The following is a 19,997-nucleotide window of genomic DNA, read 5'->3' on the forward strand; positions in this document are numbered from 1 at the left end:
TTAAGGAGCCCTCCCTCTGCCAAAGAAAGTATTTTAAAGCTCCTTAGTTCCTAAGAAGAGCATTATGTGTGCGAGCACTGTGTCTCTACAAACTACTGAGTTCCCTTTCATAGAGACTTCACAACAGCCCTGCAAGGATTGGTTGTTTTATCCCAAGCCACACAGCTGGGGACAGAAAGGAGGAAGGTTTGGGTCCTATGCCTATGGGCCTTCCACCTGCCAGTGCGTTCCAAACAAGAATCACCTGGGAGCACTTAAGGACTATATAAAATCCAGGCTCTCGGACTCAGTCTGCAAAGGGGCCTGGAAACAAGCTTATTTATTTATTTTTAAACAAGCCGCGCTCCCTCCACCCTCTTTGTCAACAGGAACGTTTAGGAAAGACAGTACTTCACGACCCAGCCAGGAGATCTGAACCTGTTTCCTCTTCACCAAGAGATCACCAGTGTCCTCAAGAACTGTTATTCCTCAGGTCAAACCATCACCACCGCTAAGGCCCCCCAGAAGTCCAGATCTTGGAATCTTCTGCCCCTTGTTCACCTCTGAATCCTGCCAATTTTTTTTTTTTCTTGCCCTGTGTAATTTCATTTCCTGGCTGGGCTCTAACCACCAGACTTCCAGCCGGGCCCCGGAACTCCCAACAGCCTCCAGCCCTTCTGGCTCCTTCTCTAGCCCCTCGGTTCGGGCTGCTATCATCCCAACCCTGCCTCTTCCGTCGGTCACGTTGTTTCCTCCGCTTGGAAGGACCTCTTTCCTCCCCGGGCCCTTCCCAATGCTCGGGGAACTCCTACACAGCCCGAGCGCCTCCGCTTCCAGCCACCCTCGCCTCCCACCACGCCAGCTCTGGGATCAAACCCGGCCTCGCAGCCCGGCACCGAGCGTCGGTCCTCCCGGCCGCAGCCCCTGCCCCCTCCCCGCTGGCCTCCCCACCCGCCACCTGGCTTCGCAGCGGCCGCTCGGGAAGCCCTCGGCACTTCCCAGAATAGAGAGCAGCTGCCAACGTCAGGCTGCCGCCCGCCGCGGGGTTCCGGGCGCATGGGGTGCGGGCGGCGGGGACGTGACTCCGCTCTGGCCTTCCGTCTCCCCCCAGCGGGCCGGGAAACTGAGGCCCAAAGCCAGCGGCAACTTCCCCGGGGTGCGCAGTCCGCGAGGGCCCGGCCAGTCCCGGGCCCCAGGCGTCCCGACTCCTGTCCGCGATCCCTCGACCACACGCGCCGCCGGGTCGCCCCGGAGAGCCGGGCGGGGAGCGGGTCTCTGAGGGAGCGCTCCGCCCGGGACCGCGCAGGGCGCCAGACGCGGCCAACTCGCCGCGAAAGTTGCCTCCCAGCCTGCCCTCGCCTCTCACCTCCGAGACACACCTTCCCGCGGGCCCGGGCAGCCGCACTCTCACATCCGGTCCACCTTGCGCACACCCCTCTCCCCGCTCTCCCACCGCCCCTCTCCCTCCCACGCCTGCGGCTCGCGGCCGCTCCCCCGCGCCCCCTCGCGCACTCCCACCCGCGCCCGGGGCGCGCCTTCCCCGCCCCGCCGCACGCCTGGCCTCCGCGCCGCGCCCGCCCGGGCTTCTGGCGCCCGGGAGCCCCAGCCCCGGGCGGCGACCCGCTTCCGCCCGCCCGGCGGGAGGCAGAAGCCCGGGTAGCCGTGCGGGGGGCGAGGGGCTCGGCGGCGCGGGGCGGGGAGGGGGCGCTCGCTCGCTCACTCTCGGCTGCGCACACGCCCGTACAAACTCTCACACAGACACACGCGGGGTGCGCTGCCGCCGCCCGCCGCTGCTCCTCCTCCCGCCACCGCCTTGAGAGGGAGAGAGAGGGAGGCAGAGAGAGCGCTTTGTCCGCGCGCCGCCGCCCGGCCCGGGACTCTGCCCCGAGGAGGCAGCCGCGCCGAGTCCCCGCCTCCGCCTCTGCCCCCGGGCGGGCCGGGCCGGCCGCGGTGGGGGGAGCCAGGCTGAGGGTGGGGGTGGGTGGCGGGCGGGCGGAGGGCGGGGAGGGGGGGCGGAGGAGGAGGAGGAGAGACGAGGGCAGCGGAGGAGGCGAGGAGCGCCGGGTACCGGGCCGGGGGAGCCGCGGGCTCTCGGGGAAGAGACGGATGATGAACAAGCTTTACATCGGGAACCTGAGCCCCGCCGTCACCGCCGACGACCTCCGGCAGCTCTTCGGGGACAGGAAGCTGCCCCTGGCGGGACAGGTCCTGCTCAAGTCCGGCTACGCCTTCGTGGACTACCCCGACCAGAACTGGGCCATCCGCGCCATCGAGACCCTCTCGGGTAAGCAGTCGTCGCTACCCCCCCTCCCCCCGCCTCGCCCAGCTCAGGCCGGGACGGCGCCCGGAGGGAGGCCGAGCCCTGCGGGCGGCGCCCGGCGGGGGCTCCCGCGCCCGCACGCTCACTTCCACGCACCAGACCCTCAACTCTCGCGGCCGGCCGGATCCCGGGACGGCCCGCTCCCCTCCCCCCACCACTCCGGACTCCCCCTGCCCTCCCAGCCGCAGCCCTGGGGCGACCCCCGACCGTTCCGAGGGTGCCCGGGGCTCGCTCGCTCTCTGGGGGCACCCTTCCTCCCCCTGGCTCCCCGAGCTGCTCTCCAGAGTTTCCCCACCCCCATCTTCAGAGAGCCCCCGTCCCCTCTCTTCCCTGACCTTCCCGTCACCCCCTTTGTCAGGGACCCCCTCCAAATCCTGCATCTCTTTCTCCCTTGACCGGACCTTACCCTTTTCCGTGCCTCGTGCCCGGGACCTCTCGCCCTCTGGCGTCCCCTGAGCCGCACTCTCCTTTCAAGCCCCCCTCCCCACCTCGCCTCGCGGTCCCCCACTTTCGGCACCCCCTCGGCGCCACCCTGATGATCCCCTCCGAGGTTTCGGGGCTTCCCCAACCCCAGCCCCTGCGCGACGGCACATCTCTCCCGGTCCTCTCCCGAACCTCAGTCCCCTCTCGCTCGTCTCTCAAGCGCTCCTATTTTTCTCTGAATTTTTTGTCCGATTTTATTGAGAAGAACTCGGGGCTGGGGGCTTTCCGCCGTCTGTCCCCCCGCCTCCCGCTCGGCCAGAAGCACCTTTTTACGAGGTGCCCTGTCTCAACTCGGTGGGGGCCCGGGCTGAGAACCGGGAAAGAGGCGACCGGGGGGCCCGCGAGAGCGCTGGAGCCCAGACGGGAGACGGAGAGCGACACACACACACACTCGCGCGCGCGCGCACTCACCAACTCTCCCTCTCGCACACGCACCGCTCGGAGCCGCGCTCGCCCCCGGGCCGGGAGCCTGCGCCCCCCAAACCCCAGCCCAGCGGGAGCCCCTTCCCCACTGGCGAGCGGGGTGGGGGCGGGGCGGCAGCGAGGCCAAGGTGACACCCAGGAGCCGGCCGGGACTGGACTCTCGCAAGCGGCCCCCCGGGTGGTGGTGGGGGGGCAGGAGGAGGGGGTCGGTGCGTCTTCTCGGGGCCACCGGGTGGAGAGGGCAGGGAGGGGAGCGCAGCGGAGCCTTCGGGGCCCGGGTTAGCGGTATGGAGAAGTGGGGGCCGGGAGAGGAGCGGGGCCGCGCCAGCCCTGCAGCTTGAGTTTCAAATGAGCTCATCCTTTCAAATTGGCGCCGCTCTTTATTAAATTTGTTTTTCCGGTAATGCCACCCACAGCTATACCTGGGGTCGGATCCCGGCTCGCGCCTTTCCCACCTCGTCCCAAGACTAGGGGCGCCCACCTTGCTTCCCACTGGGAACCAAGTTTGCCCAGCTCTGGCCGGGTAGGAGACCCCTGGAGGGCGCCCGAAGGCGGAGCCCGAGCGTGGAGTTCCGTGCGTGCCCCTCCTAGACCCCCGCCGTTTTTATCTAAGGAAGGTTCTGAGTGCTTTAATTTCTGTTTTAAAGGTAAAGTGGAATTGCATGGGAAAATCATGGAAGTTGATTACTCAGTCTCTAAAAAGCTCAGGTAAATATCTTTTACTTAGTTATTTTGTGATATGGCTTACGTAAAAATACAAAAATACACTCCGTTTTTAAAAATGTGCTTTTATAGTTAAAAAGGGGGCTTTTGTTTGTTTTGTAGTGGAGATAACACAGTTTAGAAAGTTACACTTTTTACTTTCATTATATAAGGTGTTGACTGTGCTTGGAAAATATCTGGTGCCTTATTGGGGGTGAGGGGTGGCGAACCCTAGCTGTGTGAAATTCGCTGGGACCGTTAAACTTGTTTATCAAAACTTGCCTCCCACCCCTACCCCCAGCACAGTGGCAACAAATGCTTGTCAAGACTTCCTGTGAGATGTTAAGAGTAAATATTTACTTTGTCAGCTAAATTGCTTATCTAAACTTCGCGATTAATTAGTTTTTTTTTAAGATAGCTTAACGTTGAATAATAAAATAATTCAGTAAGGGGTCAATATTTTGCATAGCACTCTAAAGAAGGTTGTTTGGATTGGATGGCAGTTAAAAAGCCAGACTTTTTTAGTCAGTGAGACTATTGACTATTGCTTCTGAGCATTTTGTTGTTGTTGCTTTTAAGATATGTTTGAGGCTGAACAAGAATCTTTGTGAAATCTATAGGTTATATTTAAGTGCACGGTTGTTAATGAAGGAGTAAAGAGCTTTGTGGAAGTTGGATTTCTCCACAGTGATTTGCCTACGTGAGAAATATCTGTGAGGAGAGAATGAGGGAGAACATCTTTGTTTAAAGTTTATTGTGGACTTTAAATCGGGGCCCTTTATTACTCATTCTAGATTTTTTTCTCCCATGTGTCGTAACTTAGTTTATATCCCATTCACATACATTTCTTCACCATTAGTCATTAAGTAACTGGATTGAAAACTCTAAGTGAAGTCTTTGATTTACCACCTTTACAATTTGTGATACTCAACAGTGTAACCACTAACTTGATTTTTACCAGGATTGAATAAATTTTAAAACAAACTGACTAATTTTATAAATACTTAGATGTTTTGTTAAAGAGGTTTTAAAAACTGTGGGCGTCTTTTCAGATACTTTTATTTTAACTAAGCAACAGAGTATCTTTTGTTTGCAAATGATTTTGTGAGGTGTCACAAAGCTACTGACTTTAGAAAAAGGCAAAAGTTATGATTTGCAGCTTCATGTGTAATATTAAGCTAGCTCTTCTCTCTAGGAACAGATGTAATATGTAACTGGTTTTTCAGTTAAGTGCTTTAATTTGTAAATTTTTCTATAATTTTTTTTTTTGCCTGAGAAATTCAAGTTGAAACTTTCTGATATATTAAGTACTTACTGTAAGTTTAAATTACTCATTTTTACAACACTTGAAAATTTGATAAATATATTGAGCAAGGCTTGAAAGAACTACCTATAACATTTGATGGGCTATTATTCTATAAATGCCTGATTCTATGGGCTGTATAGCTGTTTTGAGCCCTTTTTTTGGGTTATAATTAATAAAAATCACTTGAATTTTAATTTTGTTTAGTTGGTGTCTCATTTCATGTTGCAAAGTACATTATTTCATGTTGCAATGTAAGTGAAATACTAATGCATCTGAAGTTATTGACTTATCCTGAGCCTTCTCACAAATAAACTTCTTCTAAACTTTTTCTTTCAAAATGAAGAGGTTATTTGCTATTAGCCAGAGTATCATTTAAGTAATTTTGCTGTGTTTATGTAAGAGTTCAGAATTAAAAGCATTCCCAATTTTTTAGTATTAATTAAATAGAGAGCGAACTAGGACTTACATAGTCCTATGAGTACATGATTTCTTTGAACATGTGGGCGATGTGAAATACCTAGGAGGTAGATTAAATGCGCTGTGTATGATTCACTACACTGAAGACGTCTGACATACCAAATGTATGCATAAGCTGCTGCTGTAGAGGGTTGCATCATTTCTGATTGGATGGTTTTACTCTTTTTTTCCCTTTCCTTTATTGGTTTAAAATGCAGGAATTAGTTGCTTGTACTGCAGGCTAAGGGAGAGATGGCTAATGACTGGCGTTGTGTACTGAGCTCAGACCCTGGGATGAAGCAGCTGTATGTTCTCATGTACAGGGCACTATCACAGTGCTGGCTTTCAAAAAGCAGGGTACTGTGACATCTGAAACCAAAGCTTTTATGTTATATGGTGACCATTTTGGTGTTCCTTTGTTGCATTTCCATGAAATCTCACAAGTTAGAAGTAGATTTGTCAGCGTTAAGTCAGTTCTATATGTGGTTTCTGTGTTAGTTGAAGTGAAAATGTGAAGAAAACAATTCATCCTCATTGCTTGCTCCCTTAAAAAAATCATTCAACAATTGAGTGCTCATTTTCTTTATATTGTTCTGATTTCTTTCTGTTTGCAAGAATTAACTTTAGTATCTGCATTTCAAATAGATTTTTTTAAGCTAATGATACTTTGGGAGGAGATGTTTTTATCTTAAGTCATGAAATTATTGGTGTGCCATTTGCTTGCCAATTGGGTCTTTTGTTAAATATCCTTCTAGCATCATTTTACATGTGCTATTTTAGCAGACAGACTAGATAACCATTATTTTCTCAGGGTCATCAGAAGCAGAAAACTCTTTTTCTTTTTTGCCACATGTGTTTCATTCTTATTAGATGCAAATTATTATAATGCAAACCATAGACAAACCATCTATTTTTCTTACTTGCTAAGTTGGTTTCAAGCTTTGTTGAATATAAATCTTTGGATTGTTTTTCTCTATTCATATTTCTTGGTGCTATATATAAATCAAAGATTGCTCAAAGAGGAAGAACCTGGTAGTGACTTTAAAATTCTGTTAAAAGTTGGGGTGCCTGGGTGGCTCAGTGAGTTAAGCCTCTGCCTTTGGCTCAGGTCATGATCCCAGGGTCCTGGGATCGATGGAGCCCCGCATGGGGCTCTCTGCTTGGCAGGGAGCCTGCTTCCTCCTCTCTCTCTGCCTGCTTCTCTGCTTACTTGTGATCTCTGCCTGTCAGATAAATAAATGGGGTCTTTAAAAAAAAAAGTCATTAAAATTCTGTTAAAAGTTGTGGAAACTTCCTTGAGAGAAATTTCATTTTTGATGTCGAGGAGAGTTTAGTTTAAAAACATATACAGATATCTGCATATGTACCTACACACATGCACACACAAGCGCATGTCACACAAATTGTTTTGGGCTAAGACATACGTTAACCTGAATGTGCTTTGTAACTAAACTTGAATGATTCTGTGAGAAACAAAACTTTGAAAAATGTAATTTCTGCCCACTGCTAGGAAGTAACCAAGTGTTGCTAGACATGCTTTCACTGAGATGGTGTGAATACTATGTGGTAGTGTAGGAAAAAGCTATGAATTTGTCTTTCATGAGTTAAAAATCAGTAATTGTGTTCTATCCAATGCAAATGAATTCGGTCTCCTATAGGAATGTTAAAGAAAACAGTATCTCAATTGTATTTTGCTTGTATGTACTACATTGTGTATAGTTGAATTAAATACCAAAAAGAAAAAAAAATCACCCAACCTCAAGCCCTCCCTGCAACAAAAGCTTTTGCTGCATCAATTTTTAATTTTGTAGCAACAGAAAAGACTTTTTTAGGTTAAAATCATACAATAACCTTCTATTTAAAGAATTTGTTGAATTAAAAATTAATCCCAAATTTAATTATACAGATTACATGGGTGGATATAACATATATTAATATAAAATATATGTCAGTGTAAGGTAACTTATGATTTGACTTTGAGTTGGACATTTAGTTTCCCATTTTTGAAAAAGCTAATAATTTTTTCATGTTTCTAGGCAATGCCATAAAGAATTTCACATTTTTGTGACCTTTAAGAGATAAGAATTAGAATTGAAATAGAAGCAATAAAGAAAAAAACTAGTTGATAATTTAGGTGATAATGTAGATTAAAAGTTCTAGCTTACAAATATTAAAAGACTGGCCATTTGATGTTTTATATCATTTAGCTAAATTTTAAAAACCATTGAAATCTGCAAATCAAAATACTTTTTATGTGCTGCTTGATTTCCAATTGGTCAAATTCATCTCAGTTTTAAATTTGTATTGTAGCAATTTATAAAAGTACTAAATGACTACATCTCCCCACTAATTCTAAAAGGAGGTTTGGTGATGTTTAATACATTCGTCAAATGGTGTTTTTTTAAAATAATGTTTCCTTGTAATTATGGCTGGATATAAGATGACCAGTAAGGGATGGTCTCAGAGTTTTGTGTTTTGTTCTTTTAACCTGAGATTATATGAGAGAAGATTAGTAGTATTTGTACAATAGCTTTTATACATGGTGATATAATATATTTTCTTTAAGAAAAATTTTTGAAAGGAGATTAGATGACTTCGAACTAATCATTTATCAAAATTTACATCTAACTATTTTGAGTAGATGTTTTTGTGGAGGTTGCTGCAGGTTTTCAGCTGTGGGAGTGTAAATGAGGTTGAAAGTACAGAAGAGGATAGTAACTTGGGCACATTTATTAAAAGTCAAAACAATGAAAATCAGATTTCTACAGGAACATTTTACACATATCTGATACTTCTCAACTTTCTAAATATTTGCTGTCTATTGCTGAATCACTCTTCCAAGTCTTCTAATGAAATTCTCAAAAGTAGATGAGCAATTGGTCGGAGTTGTGAGAGGATATTATTTGAGCTAAGTGTGTCATCTCTGTGATTCAGTGGGGTGTGTGCACATGGGTGTCTGTGTGCATGTGTGCTTTGTGGGGGACAGTATTTTCAGACAGATGGTATCGAGAGGGAAGAGGAGGAAATCTTTAATTGAGCAACATTCGCTCTGGATTTTAGAATCTGACACGGCAAATGAAAATTGCTAGATGTTTGAACCTTGTGACAAAGGGGCTCAGTATTTGCTTTGAGTGATATGTAACCCTTGTAGGTGGTTAACCTTTTGGAAGCCAGGGCTCAGGCACCTATAGTGGCTTCTGCCCTAAGTGTGCTGCTGGGAGGACGATGCAATGCACAGTCTACTCTCTTCCTTTTGCTTGGATAGCCCCTCTCACTCATAGAGTTAGCTCAGTGATTCTGTGAAGGCTCTGATAATGGATAAGCCATTTTTATAAATGTTAGAAAATTCAAGATTTGAATATGCATTTTCATTTAGAAATAATATACTGTGGAAGACAGTATATTATTTTGCACAACAGAAGTACTCTGACAGAATCAATTTCATTAGAAACATAGATATTGAACTGGTTTCTTCGGAGACTCTTAAAAAAGTTTCAAAATATATTTTTTAAAATTCCACTTACATGCCACCAAATTGTCTTTACATTCTTTTTGGTGTTGAAGAAGAGAGTGGTGTGGCTTGGCTAAGCCAGTTTGTTAAACCAGTTTTCTGAAACTTTTAGTCAAAAGCATAATCTCTCAAAAGTTATGATTAACTTCTTAATTTGAAGTATGGGATGGTTCTGTTTAACAAAACATGCCCAAGTGATTTATTAGTCAAGGTTTATCCTTTTTACACTGAAATTCAAGTCTAATCAGTTTGGGTAGTCATTCAGAACACTATCATTGAAGAAAACTTAATAACAAATAAACAACAAACACCTACCAGTAAAGATAACTGTCTTTCCTCCCATTTATCATCATTAAAATATTTTAAAAAATCTTTTACTTTATAATTTGACTTCATGCTTACAAACTTGTAATTTTCATTTGGTGGCATGGACTGTATGGGTTCTATTTCGGGCAGCAAAATTGTAGAGTGCTCAGAGCATTATTTTTAAGGTTTTTCTTTTCCTGTCTTGATCATGTACTTTGGTCTTTCCATAAAATAGTGAAGAAAAATTATTTTACTTTATAGAAAAATTCAGATTCTGTTGCTTTGGCTTCCAAAGACAAGGGTGGATATGATAATTCTTTCTTTAATTTGGTTTAGAGTTTGAGGGCATATTGAAGTAAAGATTAAGTAGACCAGAGAAAATGGATGCTTTTACATTAATAGCAGGCCATCAGATCTCAAAGCTAACCCAGTGCCCATCATTGAATAGATATATGTCTCCTTCCCAAGCCTCTCTTTCTCACTGCATAATAGGCTTGCATTTTTGAGATATATTTTGTTCATTTATTCCTGGATTTCCTTGTTATTTATCTATTCTATACTTGATTCTTAAAATGTGACCATTCCTTAGAATTTTCCCATTCTGTGTACTATAAAGAATATTTCATAAAATAGGTGTTTTAATGAGTCCAATGAATGAAAATTAAGAGTTCTTTGATGCATGTTTTAGACTTTTTGGTATTTATGTGTGTTATAAGAAATGTTGTACCTAATGACCAGAAAAATATTTTGGGACCATCGCAATGAGAATATTTTCAGCTTTTCTCATTTTGATATAATTAATATGTGCCAGTGTGTGAGAATATGCCTCAGGGGGAAGCTTGGATTTTTAATTTTTGTTTTAAATGTAATCAGAAAGGTGGTTTCATGATTCCACGTGTTGATGTGTAAATAATGCTAGTAGCGTTCTCTTAGGGAGATACATCTATTTTTATGTGCCTGCATCATATATTCATATAGTACGGATGATGTCCCAGCCCCTTCAACACATTGTTTCATTTATTCCAAATAATAATTATGTGAAGAAGATAGGACAAGTAATTTCCTCCCTTTTTTTTTTTTTCTGATGAGGAAACTTAGTTTCAGAGAGATTTAATAATTTGCCTAAGGCCGCATGGCTATTAAATAGTGAAGCTGTGGCTAGAGCCCAGGTCTTCTGAACCTCAGTCTAGCATGCTAAGACTTTTCCCCCCTCTTTTTTAAGTTAAAGAAGTCAGTCAAAATCATTGTAAGGCTCAAAGGATGCTTCTCAAGAGTGATGAAAATATATGAAAATAGATTTGTTTGTGAATGACCCTTTGCAGTCTTATTCTTACATCAGTCTTAGTGATCTGTACTTTGTTACGGGTTTTTAGAAACAAAAATAATTAGAAACAAACAGAGGCAATTTAAACGTTACCAGCAGCATTACCTCCTCCCAGCACCATGCTCGCCCATAGACAGAAGTGGGTTTGGAGTTTGTTGCTTTTTTCAGTGGTTGCATTCCTTGTGCTGTGAAATAGAACACTGCCAAGAAAGACGTATCTCTCGACATCTTGCGCGACACGCATGAGGCAGTGAGCTATAGCTCTGGTCAAGACTGTAAGCCTTGTGGTAAAGGAAAGTCTAGCTCAAGGAATCACTTGGGTGGGTTCTTGCTGGGTTTTAACCACCCCATTGCTGGAGGTCAGGACTATGTTTTGGTTTCTTTTCCTGGTGTCTGCCAGGTCTTTCCCTAGATGTGGTGTCTCTCTGCTTCCCTTGCTGTACAGAATATGGCTTTTGGCCTCTCCTGTGGAGATGGAAGGAATATTGGTCGGATAGCACCCGTGAAGTTTTCAGAGGTCTTCACTAATGATATCATCACTCAAAAACATATACTGAATAACACAGTTTGTGAAGTGCAGTACATTTTCCCTTAATTGTAAACTTCTCCTGCATTTATCCTCTTGTTTCCTTTAACTTTGGGATACTGTCCTGTGTATATGGTGGTGGTGGAAGGGAGGAAGGCACTATCAAGAAAATAATAGGTGAAAAGACTCCCCACACATGTCTTTTCTTTAAGTTAGGATAGTATGGAGTAGGATATTGCATGATCTGTGGAATTCTGACTCTGAAGATGAGGAAGGAAGGTAACTAATACTTAGAAAGCAATTCCTGTGCTAGGGGCTGCCCTAGGCCTTCTGGATCTTATTTTATCTTCACAACAGCCAGGAGAGACCTGTAGTTCATCCCTATTCCAGATAGGGCTGTAAAGCTTCAGGCTCAAAAGCAATTCCTCCTTCCACCTGACTGAACCTGCTTCAAAGAAACAGAGGTTCTATTACCTTTGCTCTCCTCCTAATTTGAATATAGTGACAGCACCCTACCAGTTAAGCAGGAGTTGTGATAATGTTTACATAGGCTAGAAAGTAACTTTGTATGTTTTTCCCAACTCAGAATAAGGAGTAAAATTTACATGTATACAACAGATATGCTGAGGAAGATAAGGGGCTGAAGCTTGGTTATTTTTTGATATAATATAATTGAAAAACAGCTAAAAGTGTTAGTCATAATTGGAGGACACTTTTTGAAGTAGTCCTTCCTATTGTAGAGACGTTAGTAATTATGAAAGAGAGATGTTTTTAAAAGTCATTGTGGCTGAAAATTTAGTGTAAAAAAACATAATGTGTATGCAGTGTGGGGAGAAGGTCTGTATTCATGCCTTTGGCCCAGATATATATTTTTTAAATCCTGAAAAAAGACTCAGGCTTTTTTGTTTAGGACTTAGAATGTTGCACAAAGTTTGGCATGGTTTCATTTTCATCTGTATATCTAAAAATGTGTATGGTCTAGAGAAGGAAAATTTGGGATTCTCACACATTGCTTTTCATAAAATGATTCATCCAACATTAGAAAAGTTTAAACCTTTCTGACACATGAAAATGTCAGTGAAAGCATAGAGAGTAAGAAGATCTATATGTTCTTTTTGATACAATACTTAAACATTATATATATAGTACATTGGTGACTTTTTTAAGTATATAAGACATAAGATACAATTATACTATCAGTGAAATATGAAATATACAAGAATTTTGCTTCTAGATACAGAGGTTGTGCTTTTTTGATAAAATCATAATTTATGAGCTTATTATGAATAAAAAATAATGACTTTCTCCATCAAGAACCTCTAATAGAGCTTAAAATGTTATCAGAGAAGACATTTTTATTATCTTGCTACATCTCTTTTCTCTTTCTCTTCAAAAAGTAAAGCAAAAAATATGTAATCGAATGGTGATTCTGCAGACGGTTAACTTCAAACCAGTTCACGAAATAAAAGGTATTTTGAGAAAGCTCACGTGAGGACAGGCGATAACTATATCATATGGAGACCTTTTAATTGAGTCCCTCCTGATTGTTGTGATTTTAACCATGCATAATGAAAAATGGATGTTTTTTCTTCATTCTACGGGTAAGATTTTGGAGTAAAATATTTGTGCATCTTTGAGAAAGTCAGAGGTAGATGATTCAACAGTTTAACACTAAAAAAAAAAAATGGAGTTTATCCTCTTCAAATAGAAGGAAGGAAGAAGGGAAAGAGAGAAAGAAAGAGAGATAACTGGAGGGAGAGAGGGAAAGGAAAAGGCCAGGAGATAGGCGGCCATAGGACATAGGTGACTGAGTGACCATGCCACACAGCTCGTGCATTCTCTAATTGCAGAGCGCAGGGAAGACTGAAGTTCACTGATAGTGCGTAGAAGACAGTAAGTGACTCCAGTGGTGCCAGCAGGACTGAAAATCTCACAGTTTATTCTTTGACGTTTAAAAACTCTAGGAGTATGTGGCTGGCCTGCCCCACAAAAGGTTTTGCATTTCTTTCTATGAGGCCCTATACTGGCCACTTCCCCTCTCTCTCTTTTACTCTCATTCTCCTTCCCCTTTGCGTGTCCGTGGGGATAGCTGGGCAGGGCTGGAAGGTGTCGGGTGTGCAGGCCTGCCTCCAGCGTCGTGCCCCCTCGCTAGCTGAGTTTGGGGAAGTCAGGGAGGCGTGTGTGCGTTTGCTCAGTGTGTTGGAATGTATGGGTTCTGTGGCATACACTTACCGGGAAAGTGCAGTAGACAGACAGACAGACAGACAGACACACACACACACACACACACACACACACACGCACTCGTCAGTGGTTGAGTGGTGGTGTCAAACACTGCTGGCTTTTACCAAGAGCTGAAAATTTGGGAAGGAATTTCACAGTGTTGAAAGTTTGGGATACTACTCCCCCACCCCAGTGCAATTGTATTTATTCTTTGTAAAAGGAAAACATCTCCCCCCACCCGCCCCCAAATACCATTGAAGGATAGAAAAAAATTTTGTGGATGCATAATCTGGCCTTGCTCCTGGGTCTTGCAGTACTTCCCCCCCCCCCCTTTATGTGAATAGCGATGTCTTCAAATCATGGACAATGAATTTGTAAAATAAGCTTTTGAAAACTCTGAGTTGTGTCAGTGCTAATGGTGATAGAATCAAGGATCTTTAGAAACCAAGTTTTAAACTCAGATATTTTAAAATGTAGGATTTAGCCTCCCTTTTGAAGAATACATAATAAAATACTAGTCAATGAATACTTCTAATTCTTTTGTCCCTTAATATTTTTTAATATTTTACATTCATTTTTTTATTCACAAAAGATTTGAGATAACAAAGGTGCTGTTTATTCAATTATTTGAAATAAAGAAGAGAGGGATTTAGTTTTATGAAGTAGATAAGTGAAACTGACATTTTGTTTTAAGGGCTATAAAAGAACTGGGAACAGGTGGTCGGTTCTAATATAATTCTTTATATATCTTAGGAGATTGGCCAGAAAGAGTTGGTTCATTGATTTTTGTATTAATGGTTTGCTCTCCATGTCTATTTCAGTGATTTCAAAACAATAATTTTGATATTGGAAATTTGGGGCTTCAGTTCACTATTATGGACAAGATGTTAATATCTGCCTTAAAAATTTCCAGGCCTGCTTGGGGTGCCTGGGTGGCTCAGTTGTTAAGTGTCCGACTCTTGATTTCAGCTCAGGTCATGATCTCAGGGGGATGAGATCGAGCCTCATGTCCGGCTCTGTGCTCAGCAGGAAGTCGAGCCTGCTTAAGATTCTCCCGCTCCTTCTACCTCTTCCCCTTCTTGGTGCTTTCTCTAAAATAGATAAATAAATCTTTAAAAAATATTTCCAGGCCAAAGTCCTACCTTTTCTTCCTCCATGGTAGTATGTTTCACAGTATGTTCCACAAAGCCTTAGGATTCTGAGAAGATGCCAAATTCATGGGAAGGAAGAAGTGGACATATGTACACAGGAGATCCGGGCTCCTTAACCACCTTTCAGTCAGAAAACAGCTATATTCATTGCAGTTTTATGTATCGGAGTTCAGTCTAGACTTTGGTTCAGAAAAGAGGTTTGCTGCTTTAAACAACAGTTTGAAAGTTATCTGTCCTATAGTATGTAATTCCATGCCTTGAATCTGTTCCTTGTTCAGGCATTCCAGCAGATCCAAAGCTCTTTCTCAACGAAAATTTAGACCCTGCCTTTGCTACTTCTAAGTCTACTTCCTGTGGAATGGCCTGTCACTTTCACTTTAGTAACAAATGTTTGCTTTGCCAACTGCATGCCAGACTAAGTAAATCTATGGATTTTTCTATAATCAATAGCACAGAATGTTTGCCCTTCTGGAACTTTCTAGGGAGCTCCTTGGCCAATGATTGCAGTCCAGTTCTTGGCAGAGCCATTAGAGTCAACTAACTCTGAAGAGGCATGGGTCTGGTGACAGGGGACCCACTCATTCATCAACAGCACGTTTTTGGTTCAGGAGGTCCAAGCACGTTGGCCCTCCTGCCCCTTCTTCTACCAGAGCACCCTCCTTTTATCTGTTGCATTTGGTGAGTTTCCATAAACACAGAGGTGATCTTCAGAATATTTTCAACTAGTTAGAATGGACACCTTGCAAGTCAGAGGGAACATAAACCATTATCTAATACACACTTGCACAGCATCAGTCCTACATGCATGAGTCTTGTTCTAAAACAGGGTGTTAGGGACCCCTGGGTGGCTCAGTTGGTTAAGCGTCTGCCTTCGGCTCAGGTCATGATCCCAGGGTCCTGGGATGGAGCCCCACATCAAGCTTCCTGCTCTGTGAGGAGCCTGCTTCTCCTTCTGCTTCCCTCTCTTTCTCTGAGTCTCATGAATAAATAAATAAAATCTTAAAACAGGATATTACTTCAAACAATATACGTTATTCTCTCAGTGATTTCTTAACGTGTGGTCAGGGACTCTTGGGGCAGTATCTAAAGCCCTTGGACTTTGCCTTCTGTGTTATTTAAAGAGTCTCCTGAATGGTTTTCATGCCCAGAGAGGGGAAGCTCCCCTCTGAGCTCTGTTCTGTGCCCCGTGCTCCATTGCTCCCACTTCCTGAAGACTGGTCTTTGAAGATTGCTGATTTCATGCCATACATTCAAGTTTCATAGTAAGATTACAAGAAACCACTATATATTTACAGGGGTCCACCCTCAAATACCTGCAGATGATGTAAGTGGTGGCAAGGGGGGGCTTCTGTGACGTACAGGAGAGGTAACTCTTAAGTCAGCCAACTGCTACCATGTGGAAATGTAAGGCCAGCGTTCTTAAATCTGATTTTTCAGAAGAAGCTGGAAGTCAAGGTTCTTTTGTTAAATATTGGCAACAATTCAAAAAATTTTATAGAGACTGTGAGGGGTCAAAGAAGATAACTTGTGGGTTGAACCTGGCCCATGGGTTGCTGTTTTGCAGTTTCTGCCACATGAAAATTCTGCACCTTCTGTAAAGACTCTCTCCGTTATGTCTAGTATCTCCTACCCTAAGGCTTGCCTATGAGTGAGAGGGGAAAGTCCTTCTCTTGATAAACTGGATAAACTCGTATGTCTCTTATCTAATGATGATGATAGCTGTTTGGAAGCTCAAAATTAAAATTATGTCTCCATTGCAGTAGCCTTCCTTAGTCTAGATGGTTTCCTGAAATAATTATTTTCTCTACTGTATGGTACCTTATACGTTAAATTTGATATAATTATTATGTTTCTATTATATGAAACCATCTGAAATCCTTTTGTAAATTTAGAATGTACATATGTAGAGTATGTGGCAATCTTATAATCTTATGTATATACTATTTCATTATACATGTCTATGAGAAAAAAAAAGCCCTATTTTCATATAATTGGAGGAACATAGTTCCTCATCAGTCTCAATTACACCTTCTCCAGTTAAACACTGGGCCATCTATAGATGAAGTTTTAAACTGTTTTTTAAGAAAATATGATTCTCATATGTCTAGCAAACATTTTTCTAAGTAAGAGCTTGCATTCTGCCTGTAAATCAACATCTGATGTAAGACAGGTAATTTTAAAAGCAGAGTGTGTACTTGGCAGGAAAATTCAGTGGTGAAAAGTAGTGCTTTTAAATATTTTGAAAAGTTTTGGTTACTGTTACACTTTCTTATATTTAAGTTGAGGAAATTGAAAGCCGTATGGATTCTGCTTCTGGGTCCTGCATGCAGTAAATACTCATTAAGGCCAAACTAAACGGAAACTGCCAGTTACCTAAGGGACCTTTACAAAAAGAAACAAAAAAACACACACAAAGCAAAAACAACACAAAACCCAAGAAAACGGAAAAACAAAAAACTAGTAGAATAGTTGGATTACCATTTTAAAAATGTATCTTTTTATTCTAAAGCTTACATGAAATGAAATTGCTCATTTGGAGGAATCGCTATAATGGTGGTGAGGAGCGTGTCTTGGAGAACATAAATTAGATCACCTGTGGTAAGACAGATAGCGTGGCATATAGGAGTCTGAGAATTCAGGGTTTCATTTGGTTTTCCTCATTTGTGAAGGATCTCACGGTCATCGGTTCCACAAAAACAGCCAACCCTATTTTTTGGACTGATCTTTTGAACTTCACAATTTTGAAGTTCCACGAGATCTGGCTCTTGTCTTGTTTTTTATTTCTGCTGGCGCATCTTGAATGCCTTGAAAAGTGAAATTAGCTGCTCATTAAATATTTTTCAACTTTTCAACTATTAGAGCCATAATAAGGTATCCTTAATAATTTGCTTTTATTTCTTTTCCTTGTCTTTATTTTCAGACTGAGGGTGGGGAGTAATAGCAGTTCAAAGATTTTACTCTTTTGTGAATGGGTTTGGCAGTCTCTGTACTGAATGAATCTTTGGCCTAAGTGGAATGAAGCCTTCATGGGCATTTTAGGTACAAAGGCCCTTTAAAAATAAGAGTTGCACTGCAGAGAGCTGTTGCACAGGGCCACAAAATGAGTTTTGGAAGGTAGAGCTTTAGATCTGGTGGAACCAGAATAGGTTTTCTTTTTTTTTTTAAGATTTAATTTGTTTATTTGACAGACAGAGATCACAAGTAGGCTGAGAGGCAGGCAGAGAGAGGAGGAAGCAGGCTGCTGAGCAGAGAGCCCGGTGCAGGGCTCCATCCCAGGACCCTGGGATCATGACCTGAGCTGAAGGCAGAGGCTTTAACCCACTGAGCCACCCAGGCACCCGCCAAATCAGTCTTTTAAAAAAAAATTATAGTAATAATAAGGGTGGGTTAATCTTAGTATTACCGGATTCGTTGAGATTACTCGAAAATACAATTTTCTCTGTAGGTATTTCTTTCTCCAACCCAAATTACATTAAAAATCTGCCAGGAATCAAAGAAGAAACACACACATGCACACACACCCAAAACGGCTATCCTCCTATTGCAAGATAGTAGGTGGATACAAGAAGCAAGTTAAGGTGTGTTTTTATGTAGTAAATCAAAGATGATCAGTTTATGCAGACAGCTTCTGAAGTTGTTGTGAGAAAATAGACAAGTACAAAAATGACAGAATTTACCAATGGGTGAGATAATTCATACCCAAAGAGATGACTGATCTTAAAATACATGTTAATTGCAAAACAAGATGCTGTCAAATGCTTTGTATTAGTAATCTTTCGCTGCATACAGATTATCCCCAAACTGGGGTGCCTGGGTGGCTCAATGGGTTAAATGGGTTAAAACTCTTTTTTTTTTTTTTTAAGATTTTATTTATTTATTTGGCAGAAAGATCACAAGTAGGCAGAGAGGCAGGCAGAGGAGGGGGAAGCAGGCTCCCTGCTGAGCAGAGATTTCCAGATGCGGGGCTCAATCCAAGGACCCTGAGATCATGACCTAAGCTGAAGGCAGAGTTTTAACCCACTGAGCCACCCAGGAGCCCCAAACGTCTGACTCTTGATCTCAGCTCAGGTCTTGATCCCAGGGTTGTGAGTTCAGGCCCCTCATTGGACTCCAATTACCCCCAAAACTTAGCAGTTTAATTTAATGCAATTAAATGCACTGAACGTTCATTATCTCTTGCATTTTCTGAGGGTCAGGAATATGGCAACAGTTGAGCTGGGTTGTTCTAGCTCAGCATCTTTCGTGAGGTTGCGGTCAAGAAGATCTGCTGTCAGCCTCCCTCATTTGGTGGTAGAAAGCCTCCTTTCTCCGTGGCTGTGGATAGAGCTTTCAGGCCTTCACAGCAGGGGCCTCTCCCAGCAAGGCCCTGGGCTCCCCTGAGTGAATAGTCCAGGAGAGCGTAACACCGCAGTGCCTTGCACTCCCTAGTCCGTGAGTTGCACATCATCTTGTCTTGTGTGTGAGACCGGAGACACTAGTCCAGCCCACACTCAGTGGGAAAGGGTCCCTCAAGAAGTGAGGACCCGGAGGCAGGGAACCTTGGGGCGCCTAGGATTTAACTAAGTCAATCAGGAAAAGTCAGCAAATCAAAGAGAGCCTTGGTTGATCTGGGGTTTATACTGAGGAGAATAATGCCCTTTTGTTCATAGTGATATGTAGCCCCTTTTGGAGTAAAACGAATCCCTGATAAAACACCAGTAATAACAATTACAGATTACTGAATCCTTTTATAAACCTTACTTGATTTTTCAGAACCCCTTCTAGGGTGAGGAAGGCAATGCTCTCCTTAGTTCAGAGATTAGGGAACCGAGGCCCAGACTGTTCAAACTGCTTCGACAGGTCACATATTCAGCATTCGACCTGAAGTGGCTCCTCTCCCCCTCCCCAACTTTTTACCCTCCTTCTCTTCTTTTCTCCAAAGAATGATTGTAGTTACTTTCTCTTTTATAAAACACAATTTAATTTTTCCCTTTCAGCCTTATCTGTAAGAGCTGATTTTTTAAATGCATAATTGAAAAGTTTAAAACTCTGTTCTTACAGTATCAATAAAGATGTTAGCCATTTTTCTGCCAGCAGTAAGAGCCCTTTTTGCTATTTTTGTAACTGGGTGAGGTCTGATTTCTCCAAAATTGTGCCATATTGTGGTTAGCCATGGTCTACAAGAGGAAAATAGATTTGCCCTTCTTTAGAATCATTGGTTTTCTAAGAAATATGCTATTTACTATACCAAATTTGAGTAAATCTTTCTGGGACAAAATGCAGTGGTCACTTTGATATCAGACGAGGC

At 43.2% G+C, this 19,997-nt stretch overlaps 1 protein-coding gene across 6 annotated transcripts in view; it reads left to right on the forward strand.

The window, feature by feature from the left end:
- The first annotated feature begins 1,904 nt into the window (after positions 1–1,904).
- The window catches only part of IGF2BP2 (insulin like growth factor 2 mRNA binding protein 2), a 160,548-nt gene continuing 142,455 nt past the window's right edge, over positions 1,905–19,997 (forward strand). For 2 of the 6 annotated variants that reach the window (XM_046002615.1, XM_046002618.1), the window contains exons 1-2: positions 1,908–2,263; positions 3,853–3,913. In XM_046002615.1, the coding sequence (XP_045858571.1) occupies positions 2,086–2,263; positions 3,853–3,913 (239 nt within the window). In that variant the 5' untranslated portion in view covers positions 1,908–2,085. Of the gene's footprint in view, positions 2,264–3,852; positions 3,914–19,997 lie in introns of all 6 variants that reach the window. The other 4 variants (XM_046002617.1, XM_046002613.1, XM_046002614.1 and 1 more) reach the window with 4 other exon arrangements.

This window comes from Meles meles, chromosome 4 (assembly GCF_922984935.1).
Source record: "Meles meles chromosome 4, mMelMel3.1 paternal haplotype, whole genome shotgun sequence".
NCBI lineage: Eukaryota > Metazoa > Chordata > Mammalia > Carnivora > Mustelidae > Meles > Meles meles.